Source organism: Periplaneta americana, chromosome 2, assembly GCF_040183065.1.
Source record: "Periplaneta americana isolate PAMFEO1 chromosome 2, P.americana_PAMFEO1_priV1, whole genome shotgun sequence".
Classification (NCBI taxonomy): Eukaryota; Metazoa; Arthropoda; class Insecta; order Blattodea; family Blattidae; genus Periplaneta; species Periplaneta americana.
Window position 1 is genome coordinate 189,171,374 of NC_091118.1, and position 25,576 is coordinate 189,196,949.

At 35.2% G+C, this 25,576-nt stretch overlaps 1 protein-coding gene across 1 annotated transcript in view; it reads right to left on the minus strand.

The window, feature by feature from the left end:
• Nucleotides 1–25,576, minus strand: part of dve (SATB1_N and homeodomain domain-containing protein dve) — a 540,584-nt gene that overhangs the window by 25,734 nt on the left and 489,274 nt on the right. The window contains exon 6 of the mRNA XM_069819175.1: nt 981–1,265. Coding sequence (XP_069675276.1) covers nt 981–1,265 — 285 coding nt within the window. The remainder of the gene's footprint in view (nt 1–980; nt 1,266–25,576) is intronic.

The following is a 25,576-nucleotide window of genomic DNA, read 5'->3' on the forward strand; positions in this document are numbered from 1 at the left end:
AAAGCGGGCACAATTTCTTTTCATTACATATTTTTTTGCAATTTCGAAGCAATAGGTTAAGAATTGCTTCTCAGAGAGCATTTGTATGAAAAGAATTTTGGAAGAATTAAATGCGAGAAAACTGAATAAGTGAGCGTACCGAATACGGATATTTAAATGCTGGATCATTTAAAATGGCTGCTGTGACATCAGTGGGCCTTCCAAACTGCAAAACTTAATATTATTCAAAAGATAAAATATTGTAAATTTGTTAAAAAAGAATTAGAAAAATAAGAATTGTCATTAATTTTTGCCAAAATTCAGTCATCCGTTCCCTTCACAGTCTATTTCTAAAATTCTTAAATATGGTATTAAAATCATATGAAACAATTCTCTGTAATTAAGTTTTATTATTCATTACAAATTTCAAACAACTCATTGGCGTCATGTTAATGTGTGAATCATTTCGACTATAACTACGTTGTTGTATCGAGACAAAGCCTCATGGAATAAGAAAGCAATTATGAAGTAATTAAAGAAAAGGCTTTGCCTTGTTAAATTCAAATGCGCGGAGTACAAAAACAGAATTTAAAAGAAATATCAAACTTTTATTTCAAATCCCGAACATCATTACAATTCCTACTATGCTCACAATAACAATCACGAACAGCATAAACGGTTCGCGCAATTACCGGGATTCCGTGAAACCTCTGTCACTTTTTAGCCTGTTAGTTATTAGTTCGTGTACTGTTACCTTGCTCAGTTGAGTTTCTATAAAAAGATAGAACTTGCAAAAAGTTTATTTTTCGTGACATACCCTTATAATTCGAACAAGACATCACTGGAATTTCTTGTTCAGTTTACTGTGGTGTGCGACCAATACAATTATTTCGACACCTGATATCGTTTACACTCAGACTGTCATATTACTTCGAGACCCAGAAACAACAAGTCGAAATGAAGTCAGGAAACCATGTAGGCCATGAGAATCTTATGCTTACCTGTAGCGCAGGATGAACGCTCTCTGGTAGCGATGGCGAGCGGTCAAGCAGTTTGTTGGGTGTCGAAGAATGGTGGGTGCTGCCTCCGGGGCTGTACTGGGATCCGGACTGGGGCCGGGGTGTCGAGTGGTGCAGGGGCCCGTGGGCCGCCTGGTGCTGCTGCTGTTGCTGCGAGAGCTGCATGGTCCACCACTGCTCGAACTTGCGGCGGCACTCGTCGCTGGGTTCGGGAACATGGCTGCCGGGCGCAGAATGTGGGCTCCTACACAGGTGCGACAAGGTCATCTGGAAAGAAAAGGTGACAACAACGAAATCAGACATCAACTAATGTCATAATTAAAAGTTTGTAATCATCTACTTGTTCCAGAAGTTTCATATCTCTTGACTTGTTCCGCCATAAGAAGAACTACCTTGCCGTCAGCTGGAAAGTCGATTTACACCTCTAGGCTTGTAGTGTACGAGTTGTTTTTTATGATATCCCTCCCCAGGATACGCGATGCTAAGTCCTTCTGCATTTGAATTTACGGAAACTCTTTTAACACTTTAGCACTTCAGTTCAAGTACTGTTGGTTATCCAGGAGAAGACGAGCGGAAGGAATGTGACCTTCTTGACTGTGGCTGGTGATTATTATAAACATCGGTCTGATAAGCATCCCAGTACCCAGGTTATTTATTACTCATACTGAAAATATTAGTTACAATATGTGTATGGAAATTAAAGGTTAATAATTACTTGTTTTAATAAAATAACTATTAATAATTGAGGGATTTGGGGAAAAAACCAGGCAGCTTCAATTTTTTTTTGAGCTATTTATGTACAGAGAAAAAAAATACGCTCTATCGCTTGGTTGAAGAACCAAGTGGTTCCAAGAATCACATTCACAGTTGTAATGCATTTTGGACCTCCTCTTCTGTACATGTTTATTGTTTGGCGATAAGTTTTTCTTCATTATCTCGAAAAGTACTGAATTGGAACTGCCTGGTTTTTCTCCCAAACCCCTCAATTGCTTAATCTAGTACAAATTATAATTAACAGGTTAACTTTTCACTTCCTATGCAAAAGAGCGATGACCAGAAATTGACAAAGACTGTATTCTGTAACGAAAGTCCAGACATGATTCTTTATATCACTGTTTCTCAATCTTTTTGGTGATGGGGGCCTCTCTTTTGTTCGCATTACTTTAGTGTGGCCCCCCGGCCTAAGTTTTAGGGTATTTATACAATACAAACATATAGACCTAATGTGAAATTTGGTGTAATTTTAAAAAGAAAACAATTTTTAATTAATAGTATCCCTACTGCGTCACATAATAATAAAAATAATAATAATAATAATAATAATAATAATAATAATAATAATGGCTTTATTTAACCTGGCAGAGTTAAGGCCTTAAGGCCTTCTCTTACACTCAACCAGGATTAAAACTTGCTTACACAGTTGATCACAAAACTTGATCAGAATTAAGTAATTACATACTGATTATATAATGAGATCAAAAGAGGTAGTTACATAAAATTTACCTCATAAAATAAAAATAAACATAGTGAAATACATATTAATTTGTTAGAATCAAATGCGAATCACATAAAAACAGAAGCCGATAATTCAATAAAAAAAGAAAAATGTACACAGTAAAAATAAAAATAAACACATTAGTATACATATTAGTATTAGATTACAATTAAATCAGAAAGCGACAATTGAATGAAATGTACACAAAAAATAGATTAATAATAAAAAACAACAACACAGTGGGATACATATTGGCGTTAAGTGATAAATAAACACGATTTAGATAAGAAAAAAAAATAATAAATACAGTGGAACACATTTGCAACACGTTAGGTCTGGCAACTCATCATAAGATACTTTTCTAATTTACATTTAAAGGAAATTAAAGTTCGGCAGCCCTTGACTTCAGGCGGCAGAGAATTCCAGTGACGAGAAGTAGCAACAGTGAAAGATGAAGAATAGAGAGATGATGTGTGCAGTGGTATTTCTAGCGTGTTGTCATATTGTGACAGAGTATTTAAGTTATGATACCGAGAAAGACTGTGGAATCGGACAGATAAGAGGGAGTAGAGGTGTGCAAAATTCGATATAAGAGAGAAAGGGAATGTAACTTTCTCCTCTCATTTAACCTGAGCCACAATAATTTATCGAAAGAAGGCGAAATGTGATCGTAGTAGCGGACATAATGTAAGCATTTACGATTATATCACTAACCTACTTCCCCCTGCCGTTTCATCTCCTGCTCTTCATCTCGTAATTAACAAACAATACGAATTCGTAATTGAAGAGTGTGATCTCAAAACTTGCTAGTCCATTTGGACATTTTTATGATTTTTGGCTTAGCTTTTCGAGGGCTGGAGCCAGGACGGAACCTTACACTTAAGCATAGGCATGCTTTGGTCCAATGTTTATTATTTATTTATTTATTTATTTATTTATTTATTTATTTATTTATTTATTTATTTATTCTGGTGTAGTTAAGGCCATCAGGCCTTCTCTTCCACAACACCAGGAATACAAATACAATAACAGAAATAAAAAGGAAAAAAAAAACACTATAAACGAAGTAAAGTCACACAAAAATATACACAGGTTGCAGTCACACAAACTTTAAATGAGTGATTAAGTATAATTAATTGTATCCTAATTAACTAACATAAACAAGAAACTTGCGATTTTAATCTGGAGTAAAAAAAACACAAATCAACACTTCTAGCAATATCTAAAAAGCATTAAACAAGACAAAATGTTCCAATTTAATTTTGAATTGTGATAAAGTCCGGCAGTCCCTGACATCATTAGGTAGCGAATTCCAGAGACGCGGTATTTCTACAGTGTAGGAGGATGAGTATAGAGACGTTCTATGATGAGGGATAGAAAGAAGTGCTTGATGTCGGTTTCGAAGAGTTGTAAGAAATTGAAAGCGCGATAAGAGATAATTCGGAGTAGAAGTATGCATGATTCTAAATAGAAGAGACAGTGAATGTATTGTTCTTCGTTCCTTCAGACGCATCCATGAAAGTAACTGGAGGGAAGGTGTTATATGGTCAATGTCTGCCCTATATGAGATGATTTTCCAAGTCCGACAGGTGGTCTGGGTGGCATTCGTGAATCCGACACTGACATGTGAGCCATCCTGCATCAGCCCCCTGATGGAGCCAGATCCCATATATATTCATATATTTACTGTGTCGTAAATACGTTACTTACTCTTAACAGAGATTACAGAGTCCAGTGAGTCCAGTACGTTCAATTTGGGTTCAATGTTCTTATTATTCTTCTTTTTCTACACTACATGATTTAAGCGATAGGTATGCTTGTTTTTCCTTCATTTCTTCAGCCATCTTTTTCTTGATCTATCTAAAAAAAATATTCTTCCTATTGGTTTGTACTTCCACACCTGTTTTGGTAGCCGGAACTAGACACCACGACAAAGATGAGAAAGGGAAAGAGGTGTACGAAAAAGAGGAGAAAAGTACGAAGAAGAAGGCAAAAGTACGAGAAATAGGAAGTAAAAAAGATGTACGAAAAGGAAGAGAAAGCGAAATAGAAATAGCAAAGAGAAAAACATAAAGAAGCAAAAAATAAAGAAGCGTAGTGTCTTTCTTTCTAAGTTTTCTCGCTATCGGTCCTTGTGATCTTTTATTTTTTTCATTTACGTTCTATATTTATAATACATTTCTTATGTCTTAATTTCTTAAAGATCAAATCTCGTGTATCCTTTAACCTGTCGAAGAAATTTCATTTCTGAAGCCTGTATTTTACTCTGCTGTGTCTCAATGAAACGTACAGCAGAGTCCGTATATGTCAGTTTCTGTCAGATGCGTTTCCAATTCATTGTGGGCTAAAGCTAGGAGATGCACTATTACCTTTACTTTTTAACTTTGCTCCAGAATATGCCATTAGAAAAGTCCAGGGTAACAGAGAGGGTTTGGAATTGAATGGGTTATATCAGCTGCTTGTCTATGCGGATAACGTGAATATGATAGGAGAAAATCCACAAACGATTAGGGAAAATACGAGAATTTTACTTGAAGCAAGTAAAGAGAATGATAGGTTTGGAAGTAAATCCCGAAAAGACTAGGTATATGATTATGTCTCGTGACGAGAATATTGTCCGAAATGGAAATATAAAACTTGGAAATTTATCTTTTGAAGAGGTGGAGAAGTTCAAATATCTTGGGGCAACAGTAACAAATATAAATAATACTCGGGAGGAAATTAAACACAGAATAAATATGGGAAATGCCTGTTATTATTCGGTTGAGAAGCTTTTATCATCCAGTCTGCTGTAAAAAAATCGGAAAGTTAGAATTTATAAAACAGTTATATTACTGGTTGTTTTGTATGGTTGTGAAACTTGGACTCTCACTTTGAGAGAGGAACATAGGTTAAGGGTGTTTGAGAATAATGTGCTTAGGAAAATATTTGGGGCTAAGAGAGATGAAGTTACAGGAGAATGGAGAAAGTTACACAACACAGAACTGCATGCATTGTATTCTTCACCTGACATAATTAGGAACATTAAATCTAGACGTTTGAGATGGGCAGGGCATGTAGTACGTATGGACGAATCCAGAAATGCATATAGAGTGTTAGTTGGCAGGCCGAAGGGAAAAAGACCTTTAGGGAGGCCGAGACGTAGATGGGAAGATAATATTAAAATGGATTTGAGGGAGGTGGGATATGATGATAGAGACTGGATTAATCTTGCTCAGGATAGGGCTTATGTGAGGGGGGCAATGAACCTCCGGGTTCCTTAGAAGCCAGTAAGTAGTAAGTAGTAGTAGCCTATTTTACTCAGCTGTTTTCTAATAGATGTCTACATTTTACTGCCGTATAATAAATCAGGACAGCTAGCATGTTACAAAATTTTATCTCTGCCTCTTTTCGTGTTTTATTTCTAAGCGTTCTGTTTATGATTCTACAGATTATCTGGAATTTACGCAGCTTATTCATAATCTTGATCGCAGCTGATGTTATTACCAAGGTAAGTAAAGTGTCTAAGCTTTTCCATGCTTGTGTTGTTTTTCGCTATTTTTGTTCGAACAGGTTTTATTCCACAAAAAAACCTGTTCTTCATGTTGTATATGATATAAAAACAATTTAGTTTTATTTCGAATTCCTGTGCCCATAACGTCCATCCTTAACCTCAGACGTTCAGTTAAACGCGTGTTTACAAGTCCCTCACATCTCTTAAGTCAAAACAAATTCGCATTCATTTCGTAACTTCAAAACACAACGACGTATTTAGGTTGAAATCCTTCTTCAACTGAAGATGTTGTCGCGCACATGATCCACTCATGCACACAACACGGCACTTAGAACGAATAAATGAGATATTGATTAAAATCTCCTTTCATTTATGATCCACATAAACGTCGTATATGTTTACGAATTCCCACGAAGGCTGTCTCCTTAGAGTGCATGATATACTGCTGTAACAGTCTTAAGACGCTTGCGAATTAAGACACTGATTTAGTACGAGTGCCAGCCGGCGGTTATATAACCGGGGATTTAATAACCGGGATTAAATCGTCACCGCTCCACCGAGGCGGATTTTAAACGCGACTTGCTCAAACAACCGCCAGTCGTGCTGCGGGGAGAAGCGGCTCATCTCCAAGCGAATGAAGGGTACTCAGAGTTAAAAACTCCGAAGTGCTGAAGCAGTTATGTTTATGTTCACCCTAATCCATGTTAAAGTCTGAAGCCCCTTCAATGTCGAAAGTGATCATGTGCATATCACTATTGCCTATTTATCAAATATAAGATTGCAAACTTCCTTCCACTTCATTCCTTTCTCCATGATTTCTTTCCTTCCTTTTAAGTGACAACCTTCGAATAAACTTTCTCTAGTCTATCTAAGTTCTGAAACATCCTTAGACCGGCACATGGATGCACTGTTGTGGCTAGGGATAATAAAAACGCATGTAATATACCGAATGATCCAATCTGCAATCGACCGCCAAAATAACGCTGAAATTGACGGTAGCGGTTCAGTATAAGGCCGATCTGTACACGCGTAAGCTAATAGCTATTCAGTTTAGCGCGTGATTTCGTGTGGTTAAGAAACGAGTGTTTCTGATTTTTCTTATTCTTAAATGAATTTCGAACAAAACGAAATGACTAAATTGTAATTTATTTATTTATTTATTTTATTTATTTAGTTAGTTACATACGTACTTATTTATTCATTTATTTATTTACTTACGTATTTATTTATTTATTTAGCTAGCAAAGTGAGTACAAATTAAATTTATAGCCACTACCTTAAGAGCCAGGCTCGTGTAAGGTGTGGTCTTAGCTAATGATATAACTAACATAAAAGGACAGTTTACTAAATACAGTAATTAACTTAATTCAAACCGATAAATAACACACAAGAGCAAAACAAAAAGAGAGAAAAACGCATTTAATGTAAATTGATAAAAGCGATATTCAATAAAAACATGAATATAGTGGACAGAAATAAAAGGTAAAAATACACACATTTGTTAATATTATATATCATCAATAATTTTGTAAATTTCTTTTTTAAAAGGTTTAATTTTTAAATATTTCAATTTTGTAAAATGGTTTGTAATTTTATTATAAAGTCTTGGGCCGAAACTAGCACATTTAACAAAAAGTTTTCATATACAGGGTAAGTCAGGAGGAAAGGTACATGGTTTGAGGAGTGTTAATATTGGTGATTCTGAACAAAAAATTTATATGAACATAATGTCCTGTCCTTAACGGTTTCGGAAAAAATTAATCGAAACAATGAGGAACATGAAAAGTGCAGGTGATGGTAAATTAAACATTGTTATCTTATGTTCTGTTTAATTGTGTACTTTTCTTTACATAACACGTTCAAAAAGTCCACCATCAACTTCAACGCACTTTGCAGTTCTTGTAGACAGTTGCTGTGTTTCTGATCTGAGCTGATTCGGACATTCCTTTACTTGAGCAAAAATGCGAGTGAGGAGTTTCCACTTTGCGCTTGTTGACTTCGCTCTTAAGCCAACCCCACGCACAGTAATGCAATCTAGTAATGTCGGGTGACCTCGGTGGCCAAAAAATGATACCACCGCGACCGATCCAACGTCCAGGATACGTTTCATTGATCGTACTATAACCTAATGTTGTTTTTGTTGTGACCGCATATGAGTGCTGATGAAGGACATGAGACTGACGCCCGTGATTTTGAAACAGCTGTATATCAGATTCTGTTAAGAACAGGGCATATGTTCATAGAAACGTTTTTGTTCAGAATCACCAATATTATCATCCCTCACACCATGTACCTTTCCTCCTGACTCACTCTATATGTTAACGGAATCGGTACTTGAAATACAGCTAAGGTTCAGATTTAAATTTCATACCGTTGGAAACTTACGCCATTCCACTGTATGCAACTTGGTGAAGAAAGTTTGGGAAACAGGAAGAGTTAAAAATGAAAAACTTGCATAAGAGCAAAGAGTACTAACCAAGAAAACTTTGGCTATCCTGCTACTAGTAATGAAAACATTTGCCACCAGTAAAAATCCACTTCCAAAAATTAATAAAATATCCCATATGTAAAAATTTACTATAGTTTTAAAAACTTAATCTACAACATATACACAAACATAAATTAATGTAAGGCATTATTATTATTATTATTATTAAAGTTAGTATTTATAAAACAGTTATATTACCGGTTGTTCTTTATGGTTGTGAAACTTGGACTCTCACTTTGAGAGAGGAACATAGGTTAAGGGTGTTTGAGAATAAGGTGCTTAGGAAAATATTTGGGGCTAAGAGAGATGAAGTTACAGGAGAATGGAGAAAGTTACACAACGCAGAACTGCACGCATTGTATTTTTCACCTGACATAATTAGGAACATTAAATCCAGACGTTTGAGATGGGGAGGGCATGTAGCACATATGGGCGAATCTAGAAATGAATATAGAGTGTTAGTTAGAGGCCGGAGGGAAAAGACCTTTGGGGAGGCCGAGACGTAGATGGGAAGATAATATTAAAATGGATTTGAGGGAGGTGGGATATGATGATAGAGACTGGATTAATCTTGCTCAGGACAGGGACCAATGGAGGGCTTATGTGAGGGCGGCAATGAACCTCCGGGTTCCTTAAAAGCAAGTAAGTAACTATTATTATTATTATTATTATTATTATTATTATTATTATTATTATTATTATTATTATTATTATTATTATATATGGTGGTGAACAACATTCAAAAGTCAATAGCAAGAATCGGATTCAACCGGGTCAACTTAATTCGCGAGTTGCGAAATATGGCCAGCAAAGTATTTTCTGGCACTACGACCCGCTCGCTGATATGCAATTGTAAAAGGAGCGAGCAGGAAGCGGTTGTGGTCGGCACCAGCAGGTCTATCAGTCCGGAAGGTCCGAGCTCAAATCGTTAGTAAAACTGCTGCTAAAATTAAACCGTATCTGTCGTGTAGAACATTCTACACCAGCGTACAACACAGTAACGACCTATTTTATATTATTTTTCAGTATTTATTCAAAACAGTTCTGATGGCCTTTCAGGAAAAATGAAGAATTTCCTTCCTTTCACAGACTCAGGAGCTCATTTTCAGTGGATAATAGTGTTAGGCACTTAGTACTACGAGATAGTTACACATTTCAATCCTTGAATTATGCAGAACGAAGAAAAGAAGAGAAAGAATAGTTGGAGAAAGGGAGAGAAGTAGAAATAGGAGTAAGGGAAAGAGAAGTAGCAAAATGGTAGGAGAAAGATAGAAAAGTAGGATAAATAAAGATAGGTGGAAGAGAGATACATAGAGATAGGTAGGAGAGAAATAGGGAAAGAGAGGCAAACACAAACAGCTAAAAGAGAAAGTGGTGTACAAAAAGAAGAAAGTACGGAAAGAGAAGTATGAAGAATAGGAAGAGAGGATATAGGGAAAAGAGAAATTATGAAAGAGGGGAAAAGAGAGAGTACGGAAGAGGGGAAAAGAGAGGGTACGGAAGAGGGGAAACGAGAGAGTACAGTAGAGGGAAAAGAGAAAGTACGGAAGAGGGGAATACGGAAAAGAGGATAAGAGAAAGTACGAAAAGAAAGGAAAGAGGAAGTAGGCTATGGACAGGAGAAAAAGAGGGAGTACGGGATAGGGGAAAAGAGAATGTACGGAAGAGGGGAAAGAGAATGTACCGAAAGAAAGAAAAGAAAAATTACGAAAAGGAAGAAAAGAGAAAGTGCGAAAAAGAGAAAATGAGAAACTATGAAGAGTACGAAAATACGATAAAGATACGAAAAAGAAGAGATAATGAAAAAGACATAGAAAAAGAGGAGTGCCAAAAGGATTAAAAGAGTACGAAAGGGAAAGGGAAAAGTACGTAAAGAGGAAAAGAGAGAGGCGTAAGAAAATGAGAAGGTACAGAAAGGGTGAAAAGAGAAAGTACGAAAAAGAGGAAAAGAGGAAAACGTATATAGAGAGCAAAAGAGGAAGAACGAAAAGAGAAAAGGCGTGAGAAAGAGAGGAAAATATAAAGAGGCGTGAGAAAAAGAGAAAAAGAGACCAAAAAAGAAAAAGGGAAAGCACGAAAAAAGAGAAAGTACCGAAGAGACGAACAGAGAAAGTACGAGAAAGAGGAAAATAGAAAGAAGCATACGACAAAGAGGAAAAGAGTAACGTATCAAAAAAAGGTGGAAAAGAAAGTACGAAGAAAGGGAAAAAATGTACGAAAAGGAGGAAAAGAGAAATGACGAAAAACAGAAAAGAGAAAGTGTGAAAAAGAGGTAAAGAGTAGGAAAATGACGAGAAAGAGTAAGTACGAAACAAAGGAAATGAGAATATACGAAAAAGAGGAAAAGTACGAAAAAGACGGCAAAGGAATGAAAAGGAGGGATAAAGAAAAAGACGTAGGAAAACAGAAAGAATAAGAAAAGATTAAGAGAGTACGGAAAAGAGAGGAAGGAGAAAGTACAAAAAGAAGAAAAGAGACATAAGAAAAATAGAAGGTATGAAAATATGAAGAAAGAGAAAGTACAAGAGAAAGAACAGATAGAGAAAAAGATGTAGGAAAAAGAGAAGAAAGAGGAAGAAGCGTACGAAAAGGATTAAAGGAATACGAAAAAGGGGAAATAGAGAAAGAACGAAGACAGGAAATGATGAGGTGCAGAAAGAGGAAAAGAGAACGTATTAATAAAGATAAGAAAGAGGCATACGAAAAAGAGGAAAGGAGAAAGGACGAAAAAGTGTAGGAGACTTACGAATAGGGGAGAAAGAGAAATATGAACAAAAAGGAGAATGACATATGCGAGAGAAAATATAGAAGCGTACGAGAAAGATAAAGGTGAATAAGGGCAAAGAGGAGAAAGAAAAAATGGCATACCAATGATAAACATAAATAGTAGGAAAAGAGAATACACAGAAAGTTGAGTATGAGAAAGAGGACAGAAACGAAGAAGAAAAATTCAATGAAAAAAGAAGAGTAAGATACAACAATAAGAAGATTAAGAAATTAGAAAGTGGATAGAAAGAGAAGAAAGTCAATGAAGAGCACAAAAAATAACAATGAGAAAGAAGAGTAGGAATTATAGAGGATGAACAAAGTGATGAGAATAGAGGCGAAGTGGTGAAGTGATAGCAGAGAACTAGGGAACAGAAGATGAGGAGGGAATTAAGTAGATTGCAGAGATGAGTGATGAATAAGGAGAGGAAGAATAGAAATGGAGTATAAGTTGAAAAAAAAAGAAAAAGAAAATTGGTAAGAGATAAATGAAAGACGGGAGCTGAAAGAAGACGAGAAGAAGAAGAAGAAGAAGGAGAAGGAGAAGAAAATGGCAAGATAGAGGGAAAGAGAGCGGGAAGAGGAGTTGAAAAATGAGAGAGAGAGAGAGAGAGAGAGAAGAAACACAGTTATGACGAAAAGGAATAGCAGGAGAAAACGAAGCCAAGGAAGAAACGAAAAACGTGAGGGAGCAGCGCTTGGAACAAATTATAAGCAATCCAGCACTGAAAATATTTTCATCTAACTACTGTATGGGCTATTCCATATGAAATCGATCAGTAAAAAACCTCGCATTTTTTTATACTCTAATTTTTTCCCTACTTATACAAGGTGCATTTTCAAAAATATACTATCGAAAGTCAAACGCTTTTCGTATTATTGAGCGACAAATTTAGCGTATTTCATAAAAACAAGCCTCTTTCAGCGCTCACAACTCTGGAACCATTTACTGCAGAACATTTAACGAGAGCTTATTTTGAAGCTAACATTTGGTAGGTTATGTTAAGAAGTAATCCTTATTTTTATTGTACACAGAGAGGCAGATAATCTGATTTTACTTGTTTTTAGGCTTTTTGATCATTTGTAAAAATGTAAAAAAATATTGAGAAAAAACCTTGCATTATTAAGAGGAATTCGGCATTGTTTGCTTAGTGGTACGGCAATAAGTTTCGGGAGTATTAAATAAATTATTTTCACACTCCTAGACTTGAAAGGCGCAATGGCCGAGAGCTCAAAATAAGCGAGCATTGGGCGTCATTTTTCTCCTGTGTTTATGAAAACTTGTGATAAAGCTAGCCCAGCCATGACTGCTAGATGAAACATCACGTGTTTGTCTCCTGACCTTGCTTGTCTCGACTATCTCCCGTCTCGCAGTCAGCTGGTTAGTTCACGCGCGTACCATTTATTTTCTTTATTTGATATTTCCAATACTTTCTTATCAACGTACCACCAGTAAAAAATATGTGTTTATTTGTACTTTCAATGCGGAATCTAGCCATATATTTTTAAAATATTTTTTCATTGCCAAAGGCGTCGTAATGAAGAAAAATCTAAATTTCTCCATTTCCATAAAAAGTAAGAAAATCTGTTTATATGTCAATATAAACTTTAACTTCTCAGCATCAAAATAAACCATGATTTTGATCATTGGGTGAAAGGGTTTCGGAGCCACAACAGTTTAAAGTTGCTAATTTTATGAAAATACGATAAATTTAAATATTTTTAATTTAAACAGTATTAAGTTCTGATACCTCAAACTTTGCACAAAGCATTATATCACAGTTGTCTACGGACAGAAAAAGTTTCATTGTATTTAAAAAATTGCAAGGTCAATTTTCTCTATATTTCGGTCGATTTGAGATGGAATAGCCCGTATAGAGGAAGCCCGGATCCATACTGGTATGTGGATAGGACTTGTTGAAGACCCATCGCAATTTTAGAGAAAAATGACTGGACCGAGCTTTCTGCTATGTATTTCAATATTGTTTTTATTTTTTTTTAGTTGATTACTTAACGACACTGTATCAACTACTAGATACAGTGTAAATGTCCGATTATTAAAGAGTCCTCTGAAGTTAAGTATTTAGGCATAATTTTCGATAATCATTTAAAATGGAACCAACACATTAATTACCTTTATAATAAATTAGGTAAAATAGTATATTATTTTGTTTTATTGAGGAATTACTTGTCAATAGGTACGTTTATTACGCACAATATATTTAACTTTATATCAATCGATAATTATGTATGGAATTATAGGATGGGGTAGCTCATTTAAATCCAATTTTAATCCACTTTATTTATTACAGAAGAAAATAATTAAAATATGTCTTCATAAACCTATCGATTTTCCATCTCAAAATCTGTTAAACTTTAATGTACTTAACGTAAGACAAATTTATTATATTATATTAATAAAATTCGTACATAAAAATCGAAATAATTTTGAATTGTATTCTCATAGTTATGAAACAAAAGGTATGAATTCTTTAAGATTGTTTGAACCAAAATGCAACACTGTTACAGTATTTAAATATCCTAATCTTGTCAATTCTAATAGTTCTAGTATTAAATTTAAAAAGTTATGTATGGATTTTATAAAAATTGAAAAATTATAAATTTAAATTTATACACTATAATTGCATAGTAGACACGAGTTCTACTCTTTCAGGGGCGAGCTAAAGTTTTTCTGTATTTATTATATTTTATGTTACAATTATTAGCAAAATAATAAATAAATATATATATATATATATATATATATATATATATATATATATATATATATATATATATATAAATTTAATGTCAATGCGATTGGTGATGGTGAGATGATATTATATGGCGAGATGAGGCCGAGGAATCACCATAGATACCTGAAATTCGCCTTACAGTTGGCAAAAACCTCGGAAAAACCTCAACTAGGTAATCAGCTCAAGCGGGAATCGAACCCACGCCCGAGCGCCTCAACCGACTGAGCTACGCCGGAGGCCGACACACATTTTGTATGGGCGTCTGTCTATAAGCTGAGTTGTTAATAATAATAAAATTCTTTCTCTACATGAAATCAAACCAATGCTGCCATAGATCATCTGACATTTAACTCGGAAAAAACTCAACAAGATATTCAGCCGAAGCGGAATTCGAACCTATGCCCGAGCGTCTAAATCGACTGAGTTACGCCACAGGGCAATACATATTTTGTAAGGGCGTGTGTCTATAAGTTGAGTTAGGAATAATAAAATTCTCCCATGCTACTATTAACCGTATAGCTACGTAGTACAAAAGTTACTGTTCTTATGAACTGTAAGGTGAAAGAATAAAGGTGACTTGCAGTGAATAGAGTTAAGATTCAGGCCGCATTTTCTTCGTGTTAATACCGACGTTGGAAAGGGGATTAACTGTAGTTTATTACCGCTTCATTGTGTAAGGGTTGGGTGTTAAAATTCTCCCTCTGCTCAAGTATTACCATGTTTTAATAGCCCAGAAATCGCGTTCATCTAAACTTCATACTCGTTTTAACTGTCGTCTGCAGAAATTACAAATACTAATCAAATTTAAGGTATAATTTTTTTCTACGTAAATTAATCTGACAATTTAAAAACTGATTTGTGAAATTAGTCATATACAAGTCGAATATTTGTACAATCTTCCCAATCGTGATTAAACTGATACAGATGCTAAAATATTAAATGTATATCGGTCGTCTAGTTCAAAAGTGCGACAACTCAATAAAACAAGTTTTGAGATATCTTCAGTTGAAAGTTTCAAATAAATCACTTAGAAAGGAACAGAGTTCTGGTTCATAACCACGACAATTAGAAATGAGTCAGTATTCAGGCGAGTATATCACAATCTTCCAGTTCATTATTAACAGATTTCGAAATGTACTGATAATGAATTAGTAAAGTCCATAATAATAATGATGTCTAAAGCAGTATATTTAGTTTTTTTTTCTTTTTGGTTGTAAATATGACTTATCTCAATACTGAATCGGAAAGAGCTCCGAAAGGGGCTTTCAGTAGTATAAATAATTAAAAAATGGCAATTTTTTAGTTGTCTCACTTTTGAACTGGACGATCGATATGTTCAAGTTACAAGAGAGAAAAATTGTAATATTTTGACACGAAAATCTTACTCTGGCGTCACTCGTGGTACCTTGGAAACATGAAGTGTAGGCTTAAGTGGTTTTCCACGCGATCTGTCTCACTTCCTTCTCTATTTAATGGGATTCAAGGTTTTCAACACAACAGTCATGAAAATATTGCATATAACTTATTGCATATATTTTTCGAGAGTGAGATTTTTTTTTTTTTACTAATGGCGGGTACTTGGCTTTTCACCATTCAGTCATATGAACCTAGTTGTGTAGACCAATTTATCGACACAATCGTTGTCCAGGGTGCGCCTTAAAGAGGTTAAATTAGTTAAGTAATTTTAAATTCTCCGTGAAAGAGTTCGATACAAGAGCGCCCACAGGGACTAGCCACTGAAAATTTTATTTTTACGCGTTTTTTTTTATTTTTCTCTACATATTCGATACATGTTTTCTCAAACTCTCGGTAAACAATTCAACAAAAGCGAGTGCTTTGAACTATGAATGCGTGCGTATGGTAATTTAGATTTCAGAACTGGCTATTTTTCATGTTCAATTTTCCCTCTCTTCATCCATCTCTTTCCTCTAATTTTCTAACCATCTTGCTACCAATGAGATTGGATTCTGCGGGCGTCCTTGACTCGATAAATTTATTATTATTATTATTACTATTATTATTATTATTATTATCATTATTATGGGTTATATACCGTAGGCCTATATTCATGAATATCGGTCGATCTGGTTGGCGAGTTGGTATAGCGCTGGCCTTCTATGCCCAATGTTGCTTAAATGCGACAGGTTATGTCAGTAGATTTACTGGCATGTAAAAGAACTCCTGGGACAAAATTCCGGCACATCCCGCAATGCTGATATAACCTCTGTAGTTGCCAACGTCGTTAAATAAAACACAACATTTAACATTTTCATGAAATCGAATAAAATACACTACAGTACAGTTTTACATACAGTACATAGGCCTATCTGTCTATAGCTGCTACTTTGCTTTCAAATGTTTCATTACGCATAGACCTATTGTGTTAATGTAGATGTCTTACATCTTACGTGACCACTGATATTATTATTGTTATTATTATTATTAGTATTATTATTATTATTATTATTATTATTATTATTATTATTATTATTATGGGAGGAAAATATTAAAATGGGTCTGAGGGAGATGGGATATGATGGCAGACTGGATTAACCTTGCTGAGGATAGAGACCGATGTCGGGCTTATGTGAGGGCGGCAATGAGCCTCCTGGTTTCTTAAAGTCATAAGTATTATTATTATTATTATTATTATTATTATTATTATTATTATTATGGGAGGAAAATATTAAAATGGGTTTGAGGGAGATGGGATATGATGGCAGACTGGATTAACCTTGCTGAGGATAGAGACCGATGTCGGGCTTATGTGAGGGCGGCAATGAGCCTCCTGGTTTCTTAAAGTCATAAGTATTATTATTATTATTATTATTATTATTATTATTATTATTATTATTATTATGGGAGGAAAATATTAAAATGGGTTTGAGGGAGATGGGATATGATGGCAGACTGGATTAACCTTGCTGAGGATAGAGACCGATGTCGGGCTTATGTGAGGGCGGCAATGAGCCTCCTGGTTTCTTAAAGTCATAAGTATTATTATTATTATTATTATTATTATTATTATTATTCTACTACGATAGCATCACAGCCCAAAGTCGAGCCTTAGCCTCCTCAATTTTCTTCCTCCAACTGTCCCTGTCCTATGCTAATCTCCTCCAGGCAGTTGTTCCGAGATAGTCCTGAGAATCGATCGTTACCGCATCTATCCATCTATTTTTGGGTCTTCCAATTGGTCAACCAATTCCGAGGCTTCAATTGAGGCTTCTCAACAAGTAGTTTTTTTTACAGTTGTGGAGGGAGGTGTCAGCCCCACGAACCAACCCCCAACCTGGAGGACCAGGTCTCTGTATTTATGTCCCCCAAAGACAGGGTGACCAGCTCTATACCCCCAGGCTCTGGGTGCTCATTTGATCGCCTTTTACGATCTTTATGAGCTCACAGTGGAACTAGTCTCTTTCCCGGTCACCACACGGGAATATTATTATTATTACGCCTATATTGTTATTATTATTATTATTATTATTATTATTATTATTATTATTATTATTATTGGAATGTGATGTAAGTTACAAAAAGGATAATGATATAAAAATAAAATTGCAATCATTCCAGACAGTATGTGGCACAATTAATAGAACTTTGAAGAATAAAAGCAGAAAGGAAACAAAAATGAAATTCTACAATGTAATGGCAGTCCCTACTCTTTTATATGGAAGTGAAAGTTGGGTTACAACAAAGCCTGAAGTTAGTAAAATACAAGCGGCAGAGATGAGATTCTTGCGGAAAGTAAAAGGATGCACGAGATTAGATAAAATTAGAAATGAAGATATCAGGCAGGAACTAGGAGCATGCCCACTTATTGATAAATAGATAATTACAGACAAGATTGGAAATTACATGTAGAGAGAATGGACGGCTGCACACTTCCTAAGTAAGCAATTAATTATAAACCAAAAGGACGAAGAGATCAGGGACGACCAATGAAAAGATGGAGCGACCTTTGAAGCCGGAACGGGCAATTGCTCGTACTATGAAGTAAAGAAAAAGAAGAAGAAGTATGATTATTATTATTATTATTATTATTATTATTATTATTATTATTATTATTATTATTATTGGTGTTATCGTTATAAGATGCACTATCACCTTTACTTTTTAACTTTGCTCTAGAGTATGCCATTAGGAAAGTCCAGGATAACAGAGAGGGTTTGGAATTGAACGGGTTACATCAGCTTCTTGTCTATGCGGATGACGTGAATATGTTAGGAGAAAATCCTCAAACGATTAGAAAAAACACGGGAATTTTACTGGAAGCAACTAAAGAGATAGGTTTGGAAGTAAATCCCGAAAAGACAAAGTATATGATTATGTCTCGTGACGAGAATGGAGAAGTTCAAATATCTTGGAGCAACAGTAACAAATATAAATGATACTCGGGAGGAAACTAAACGCAAAATAAATATGGGAAATGCCTGTTATTATTCGGTTGAGAAGCTTTTATCATCCAGTCTGCTGTCAAAAAATCTGAAAGTTAGAATTTATAAAACAGTTATATTACCGGTTGTTCTTTATGGTTATAAAACTTGGACTCTCACTTTGAGAGAGGAGCATAGGTTAAGGGTGTTTGAGAATAACGTGCTTAGGAAAATATTTGGGCCTGAGAGGGATGAAGTTACAGGAGAATGGAGAAAGTTACACAACACAGAACTGCACGCATTGTATTCTTCACCTGACATAATTAGGAACATTAAATCCAGACGTTTGAGATGGACAGGGCATGTAGCATGTATGGGCGAATCCAGAAATGCATATAGAGTGTTAGTTGGGAGGCCAGAGGGGAAAAGACCTTTAGGGAGGTCGAGACGTAGATGGGAGGATAATATTAAAATGGATTTGAGGGAGGTGGGATATGATGATAGAGAATGGATTAATTTTGCTCAGAATAGGGACCAATGGCGGGCTTATGTGAGGGCGGCAATGAACCTCCGGGTTCCTTAAAAGCCAGTAAGTAAGTAAGTAAGTAAGTAAGTAAGTTATCGTTATATTTATTTCTACAAATAGGGCATATGTAACATACCTTTATGTATACAATCGGCTAAATAAATTTAAAATTCAACTGATCAGTTGGCAAAAAAAAAAATCATTGATAACATTTTTTGCATTAAAAATTACTACAAATTATTATTTTTTTTATTTTTGCTAATGACAGAGCTAAAAACTGGCAATTAGAACAAATAAAATCATATTATCATTTTACGCATATTAAACTACTAAAAAAACGATAAAAACCAAAACTTCATTTTATTTTGTCAAAATTCGGTGTACAGACTCCCCTTAAAGTCCCGTTAATTGTTATATGTATGAGAGTTTCTAAAATCATGGATTTCCATAACAATCTCTAACATATTTCGGAACATCACAGCTTAATAATAAGGCAGTAAAATGTCTCCTGAACTGCCACTCTCTGCACACGAACTCCTGCAGTACATAGAACGCACTCCTTACCACCCAATCCCACCTATAAATATACCCCAAATGACATCTCTAAGATAATATCATTTATGCTTCCCCCTCCCTCTCCCCGCGTCCCGGTTGTTTTGGGCACCTTGGATGAGTTAAGCTCTATGTGGATTAGAAGCAGCGACTCTCATACGCTATCAGCTTTGGGCAAACATACACAGATCGCGCCACAGTATCTCTTTCCTATACAACTTGGGCCCGCTAAGTCTACTGCTAAACATTTATAACGCTCTTCTTATTTATCCGGCACTGAATTTGTTTGATGGAGTCTCAGACACTTTTTTCAATTTTACTTTCCCATTCAACGAAGTATAGAGAAAGTACTGTGAAGCTGCAAAAGTCAAATTTTGAGATTATTACGAAACTATTCGTTTTCAGCATCTCTGATAGCGAAAAACCGGTTTTGGACATACTACCGGTCCGTGTGATTATTTCTGTGCCGCTATTTGTTCCAAACTATTTGACGGATTTTGCTCAAATGCAGCATCTAGGAGTTAATTTATCCAAAATTATATCTATGAAATATACAGTGGGCCAAAATTCATAACTAATTGTTTTTAATTATTTTTCAAATGTTTTCTTTCTGCATCCATATGTACGTCGACGAAGAAGATATGGACACTTATACAGATGAAAGAGTAATGCAACGTAGAAAAATTCTCTCCGGTGCCGGGATTTGAACCCGGGTTTTCAGCTCTACGTCCTGATCCTTTATCTACTAAGTCACACCGGATACCCATCCCGGCGTCGGACAGAATCGTCTCAGTTTAAGTTCCAACTCTTGGGTTCCCTCTAGTGGCCGCCCTCTGCACTACGTCATAGATGTCTATGAACGTAGGACTGAAGTCCACACATGTGCTGAGGTGCACTCTTTATGAGTGACTAGTTGGCCGGGATCCGACGGAATAAGCGCCGTCTTAAATCACGAAGTGATTTACGCATTTCATACATATTATTTTAATGTACCGAAGTACATATGATATTTCCATGCAGATATTCTGCGTCATCATACGATGAAAGAGTAATGGAACAGAGAAAAATTCTCTCCGGCGCCGGGATTTGAACCCGGGTTTTCAGCTCTACGTGCTGATGCTTTATCCACTAAGCCACACCGGATACCCATCTCGGCGTCGGACAGAATCGTCTCAGTTTAAGTTCCAACTCTTGGGTTCCCTCTAGTGGCCGCCCTCTGCACTACGTCATAGATGACTATGAACGTAGGACTGAAGTCCACACATGTGCTTAGGTGCACTCGTTATGAGTGACTAGTTGGCCGGGATCCGACGGAATAAGCGCCGTCTTAAATCACGAAGTGATTTACGCATATCATATGTATTATTTTAATGTACAGAGTGATTCACGAGGATTTACCGTCCCTTACGGAGGTTATTTCCGAAGACATTCTGAGCAAAAAAGTCATATAAACATGTGTCCTCATCTCAATATTTTTGAGTTACTCTAATTTGTGGAAGAGAAGGTCTGATGGTCTTAACTACACCAGAATAAATAAATAAATAAATAAATAAATTTGAAGTGGTTAGTAAAATACCTTTTTCTTTAGTTTTAAGTGTAAAAAATATTACAAATAGAGAGTAAACTATTCAGAAGTATCATTTCTTTAATTAGCTAGTGTTCTGAAGCTAAAAATGTGTTGTTAATTGCTTTGTACAAATTTTGTTTTCCAAGTTTTAACTAAAAATGACATCATTCTTACGCACTTATCACAAAAATTGTTACAAATCATACGACTTTAGGAACTTGATTCTTTACAGTTCAATTATACATCTTAATGTACAGTCTTCAAGAATTTACAAGAATGGCGTGATTTGTAACAATTGTTGTGATAAATGCGTAAGAAAATGTAATTGTGTAGTTAAAAATCGAAAAAAAAAATCTGTACGAAGCAACTATGGAATTCACAACATATTTCTTGCTTCAGAATATTAGCTGATTAAAGAAGTGATATTCCGGAATAGTTCATTCTTTATCAGTAATATTCTTTTACCCTTAAAACACAAGAATAATGAAATTTTATAAACAACTTCAAATTAGTGTAATCCTAAAAATATTCAGATTAGGACAAATGTTTATATGACTTTACTCAGAATGGCTTCGGAAATAAGCTCCGTAAGGGACGGTAAATCTTCGAGAATCACACTGTGTATACCGTAAAATGGGGTGGATGGGGATGTTGGGTATGAATAGGGACGAAGTTTTATTATTTTTTATTTCTTTGTGACAAAGATTAAATATAATAATAGAAGTGTATGTTTTCATTCATAATGAGTGAACAAATAAACACTCTTATTATTATATTTACTCTTTGACGTAAAGAAATAAAAAAATAACAAAATTTCGTCCCTATTCACCCCCTACGTCCCTATTCGCCCCATTTTACGGTACTCGTACTTTACCGCACAGTATCTCATTCAAATTAATTTACTGAAAACCATTTTCGATGGTAATTTTCAAGTAGGTACTGAACTCTCGCCGAAATTGACTTTTTTGCCCATCTGATATTTATTTTAGTAAGGAAATATGCGATTCTTTACTTGAAATCAACAAAGCAAAACTGTGATTTACTCTGCATTAAAACAAATTAATTTCTTCACGATTTTGTATTAGGAAGGACACACAAATAAAATAAATAAAGTTTATTTCAGATCAATTAATTATTATCACAGCATGTATTATGGGTCCCTATCACCACGGCATGGCGCGTCCTCGGATTGCGGATATATAATAATAATAATAATAATAATAATAATAATAATAATAATAATAATAATGGCTTTATTTAACCTGGCAGAGTTAAGGCCGTAAGGCCTTCTCTTACACTCAACCAGGATTAAAACTTGCTTGCATAGTTGAACATAAAACTGGATCGGAATTAAGTAATTACATACTGATACAATTTAGGTACATAATGAGATCAAAAGAGGTAGTTACATAAAAATTTACCTCATAAAATAAAAATACATGGAGGGTAGCTGCGAATATATTGGATAAGCAGTCACGGACAGCCGACAAGAGGTGGTCCTCCAGCTTGGGGGTTGGGCGAAGGGCTAACAACCCATCACCGTAAAAAACAGCTTGTTACGAAACCACACAATAAGCCTTTTGGGCTTATGTGAGGACAGCAATGAACCTCCGGGTTCCTCACTAGCCATAAATAAGTAAATAAGGTAACGAGAGATTCTGATTTAACTAATGAATTGAAAGAAACTTTAATTGTGAGTAAATTTATTACGAAAAAATTAAATCGCCAAGTGGTATTTATTAGGGCTATTACGTCAATACTATAGAATAATAAAAAGAAGAAAACAACACTCAGCGGTACGTTGTTCGATTCCCGGCGTCGGTAATGGAGAATATTCATCTTCCGTTCACGGGACGGGGTGGGTATTTGTCCCTTATCCTGTGTTGTCTCAGCGTTGGCGCTGTGCAGTGATGATACTTCCTCAATGACCTCAAAAACTGACAATTTCCGTTACAGTTCTGACATGGATTGGGATAACGCATGTTCGTAATTTGCTAAAGGGAGAAATAAAAAAACAATGGATATGACAGTATGGTCGAATTTTTAGTGAATACGTTTCTGTTCGACGTACATTGCGTTCAAAGATACCTGACCCTACTAATCGATAGTGATCGATAATTTTTTGAATAGATGGCGAAGATGTTGGTCAGTGTTGCCAATCATACATAAATAAACCCGCATTATGGGATTTAATATTTCATCCCCCTCTACTGATCGTAAAGCAACACTGGGTTTAGCTAGAAACCGTTGATATTATCAATTATGAGAATAATTTATACTTAATCTACATCATCACTTTCCCTGACAGTTTTTTTAACCGCTCCCGATAATGGTGTCACCTATTGAGAACTAGCGGAACTATTTCAAAGTTTGTGAATTTGTTATATCTTTGGTTCTGACTTATACTTTTGTTAGAAAGTTCGCTTACACGATCATAAAATCGTAGGTCAGATATCTTTGAACGCCAATGTACAATCAACGAGAAAATCTAACATTTTTAGCGAAATAGTAAATTTAACAAGTGTCCGCTAGATGCTTCACATTACAAAGCGTAAGCGTGCTGCCATCTGTTGAGTATTGCGTAATCAACGTGCAAGTGAAGAAGCAATGAGCGTTACCTAATGAAAGTATTAACAAATTAAAACAATATCCCTAGTCATAAAAATAGCAATAAAACAAATACGTATATTCAATGATCGTACTGTCACTACTCTCTGACATTTTTTTTCTTTCAGTACTGTAAACTGGGGTTACTTTGAACACAGAGGAAATTTTGAACATTTTTTCAGAAAATCATATTTAGGTTTCTACATGCTGCTCTTGTTACAGATGAAGGTAAATTTGGTATGAGAATGATTTTATGATAATTTACCTTCATCTATAACAAATGCAGCACGTAGAACCTAAATATGATTTTCCGAAAAAATGTTCAAATTTTCCTCTGTGTTCAAAGTAACCCCAGTTTACGGTATGATCGAAGCTCTTTCTGGCCCTCCCTGTGGTTACGGGCATAATTAATTAATTCAACCACAGTTCTATTTATTGGGTGATGCATTAATTTATTCATTTCATTTACTCTCACATTAACGGAAAAAATACGAATTTTATCTCGTGCCTTAAAACTGCGGTTGCCAAAATTTTGTCCGCTATCGTCCGCTAAAAGAAAAGAATATGGCAAATACTATTCACCGCTAGATTATGAAAAATCCACTTACTTAATTTATATGTTATGATGCAAACTAAGTTACGATTACAGCCCAGTAGAGTAAAATTGAAATTCAGTTTTAAATTAAATCATTACAAATTTAGTAATATAAATTTTATATAAAGAACAACATTTTTAATCATACCAAGTTCACAGCTTCTGCCTTGGCAGTCTAAAGTCTGCATAAAATAAGATGGAAAATACTGTTTACATCGCCTCAAACATCCTCTACTACAGTTCCATACTTAGACCTAGACGTCCTGTTAAGATCGGCCCAAAAAGATACGTGCTTTAGGGAATTCGTCCCAAACGCCCTACGGCCTCACTCAATGTTTAATATATTTTATTAGCATTTTGATAGGTATTATTCTATTTCGAACCACTAAAAATTATTGCTCTATCATCTGAATATACTACCAGATACATTTTCTACATCGATTTTTATTAAGTTCCTGATGTTTATAAAAATAATGTAAGCCTACCTGTATTTGAAGAGTTGAAGTAAATAAGAATGTATTTTCAAACATTTGAGGAAAAGAGTTACGTTACAATATACGTTGAATCTTATGCACATCCACATTCCCACCATAACGCCTAATAAAACGATAAAGGAAAGATTTTAGGCCTAATTTTTAGAGTCTGGACTTTGATTCTTATTTAATCGTTATAGAGCTGGATACAGACCCAGAAACAAATATTTGGGCCACCTGAACTTTGTTCAGCGCAGTATATTATAAATGGAACTTGGAAAATTCAGGTAGTCCAAATTTTATTTCTGGGTCTATACATAAATGTTTATTTCAATAAAAACACAATTTTCACTAAGCTGGCACACAGATCCTTATTTACTTCAAGTCATTATTAATATCTCGGATTTAACTGAGTTGGTCATTAAATTTCGTTACATGGGATCTGTTATTTAACTAAGACTTAAATAAATTTAAAACAACTCCATTAATTGCATGAGAATGAAATTTAGCTATTAGTATATTAATTATAGAAAATCCACAAACGATTAGGGAAAACACGGAAATTTTCCTTGAAGCAAGTCAAGCGATTGGTTTGGAAGTAAATCCCGAAAAGACCAAGTATATGTTTATGTCTCGTGACCAGAATATTGTACGAAATGGAAACATAAAAATTGGAGATTCATCTCTCGAAGAGGTGGAAAAATTCAAATATCTTGGAGCAACAGTAAGAAATATGACACTCGGGAGGAAATTAAATGCAGAATAAATATGGAAAATGCCTGTTATTATTCGGTTGAGAAGCTTTCATCATCTAGTCTGCTGTCGAAAAATCTGAAAGTTAGAATTTATAAAACAGTTATATTACCGGATGTTCTGTATGG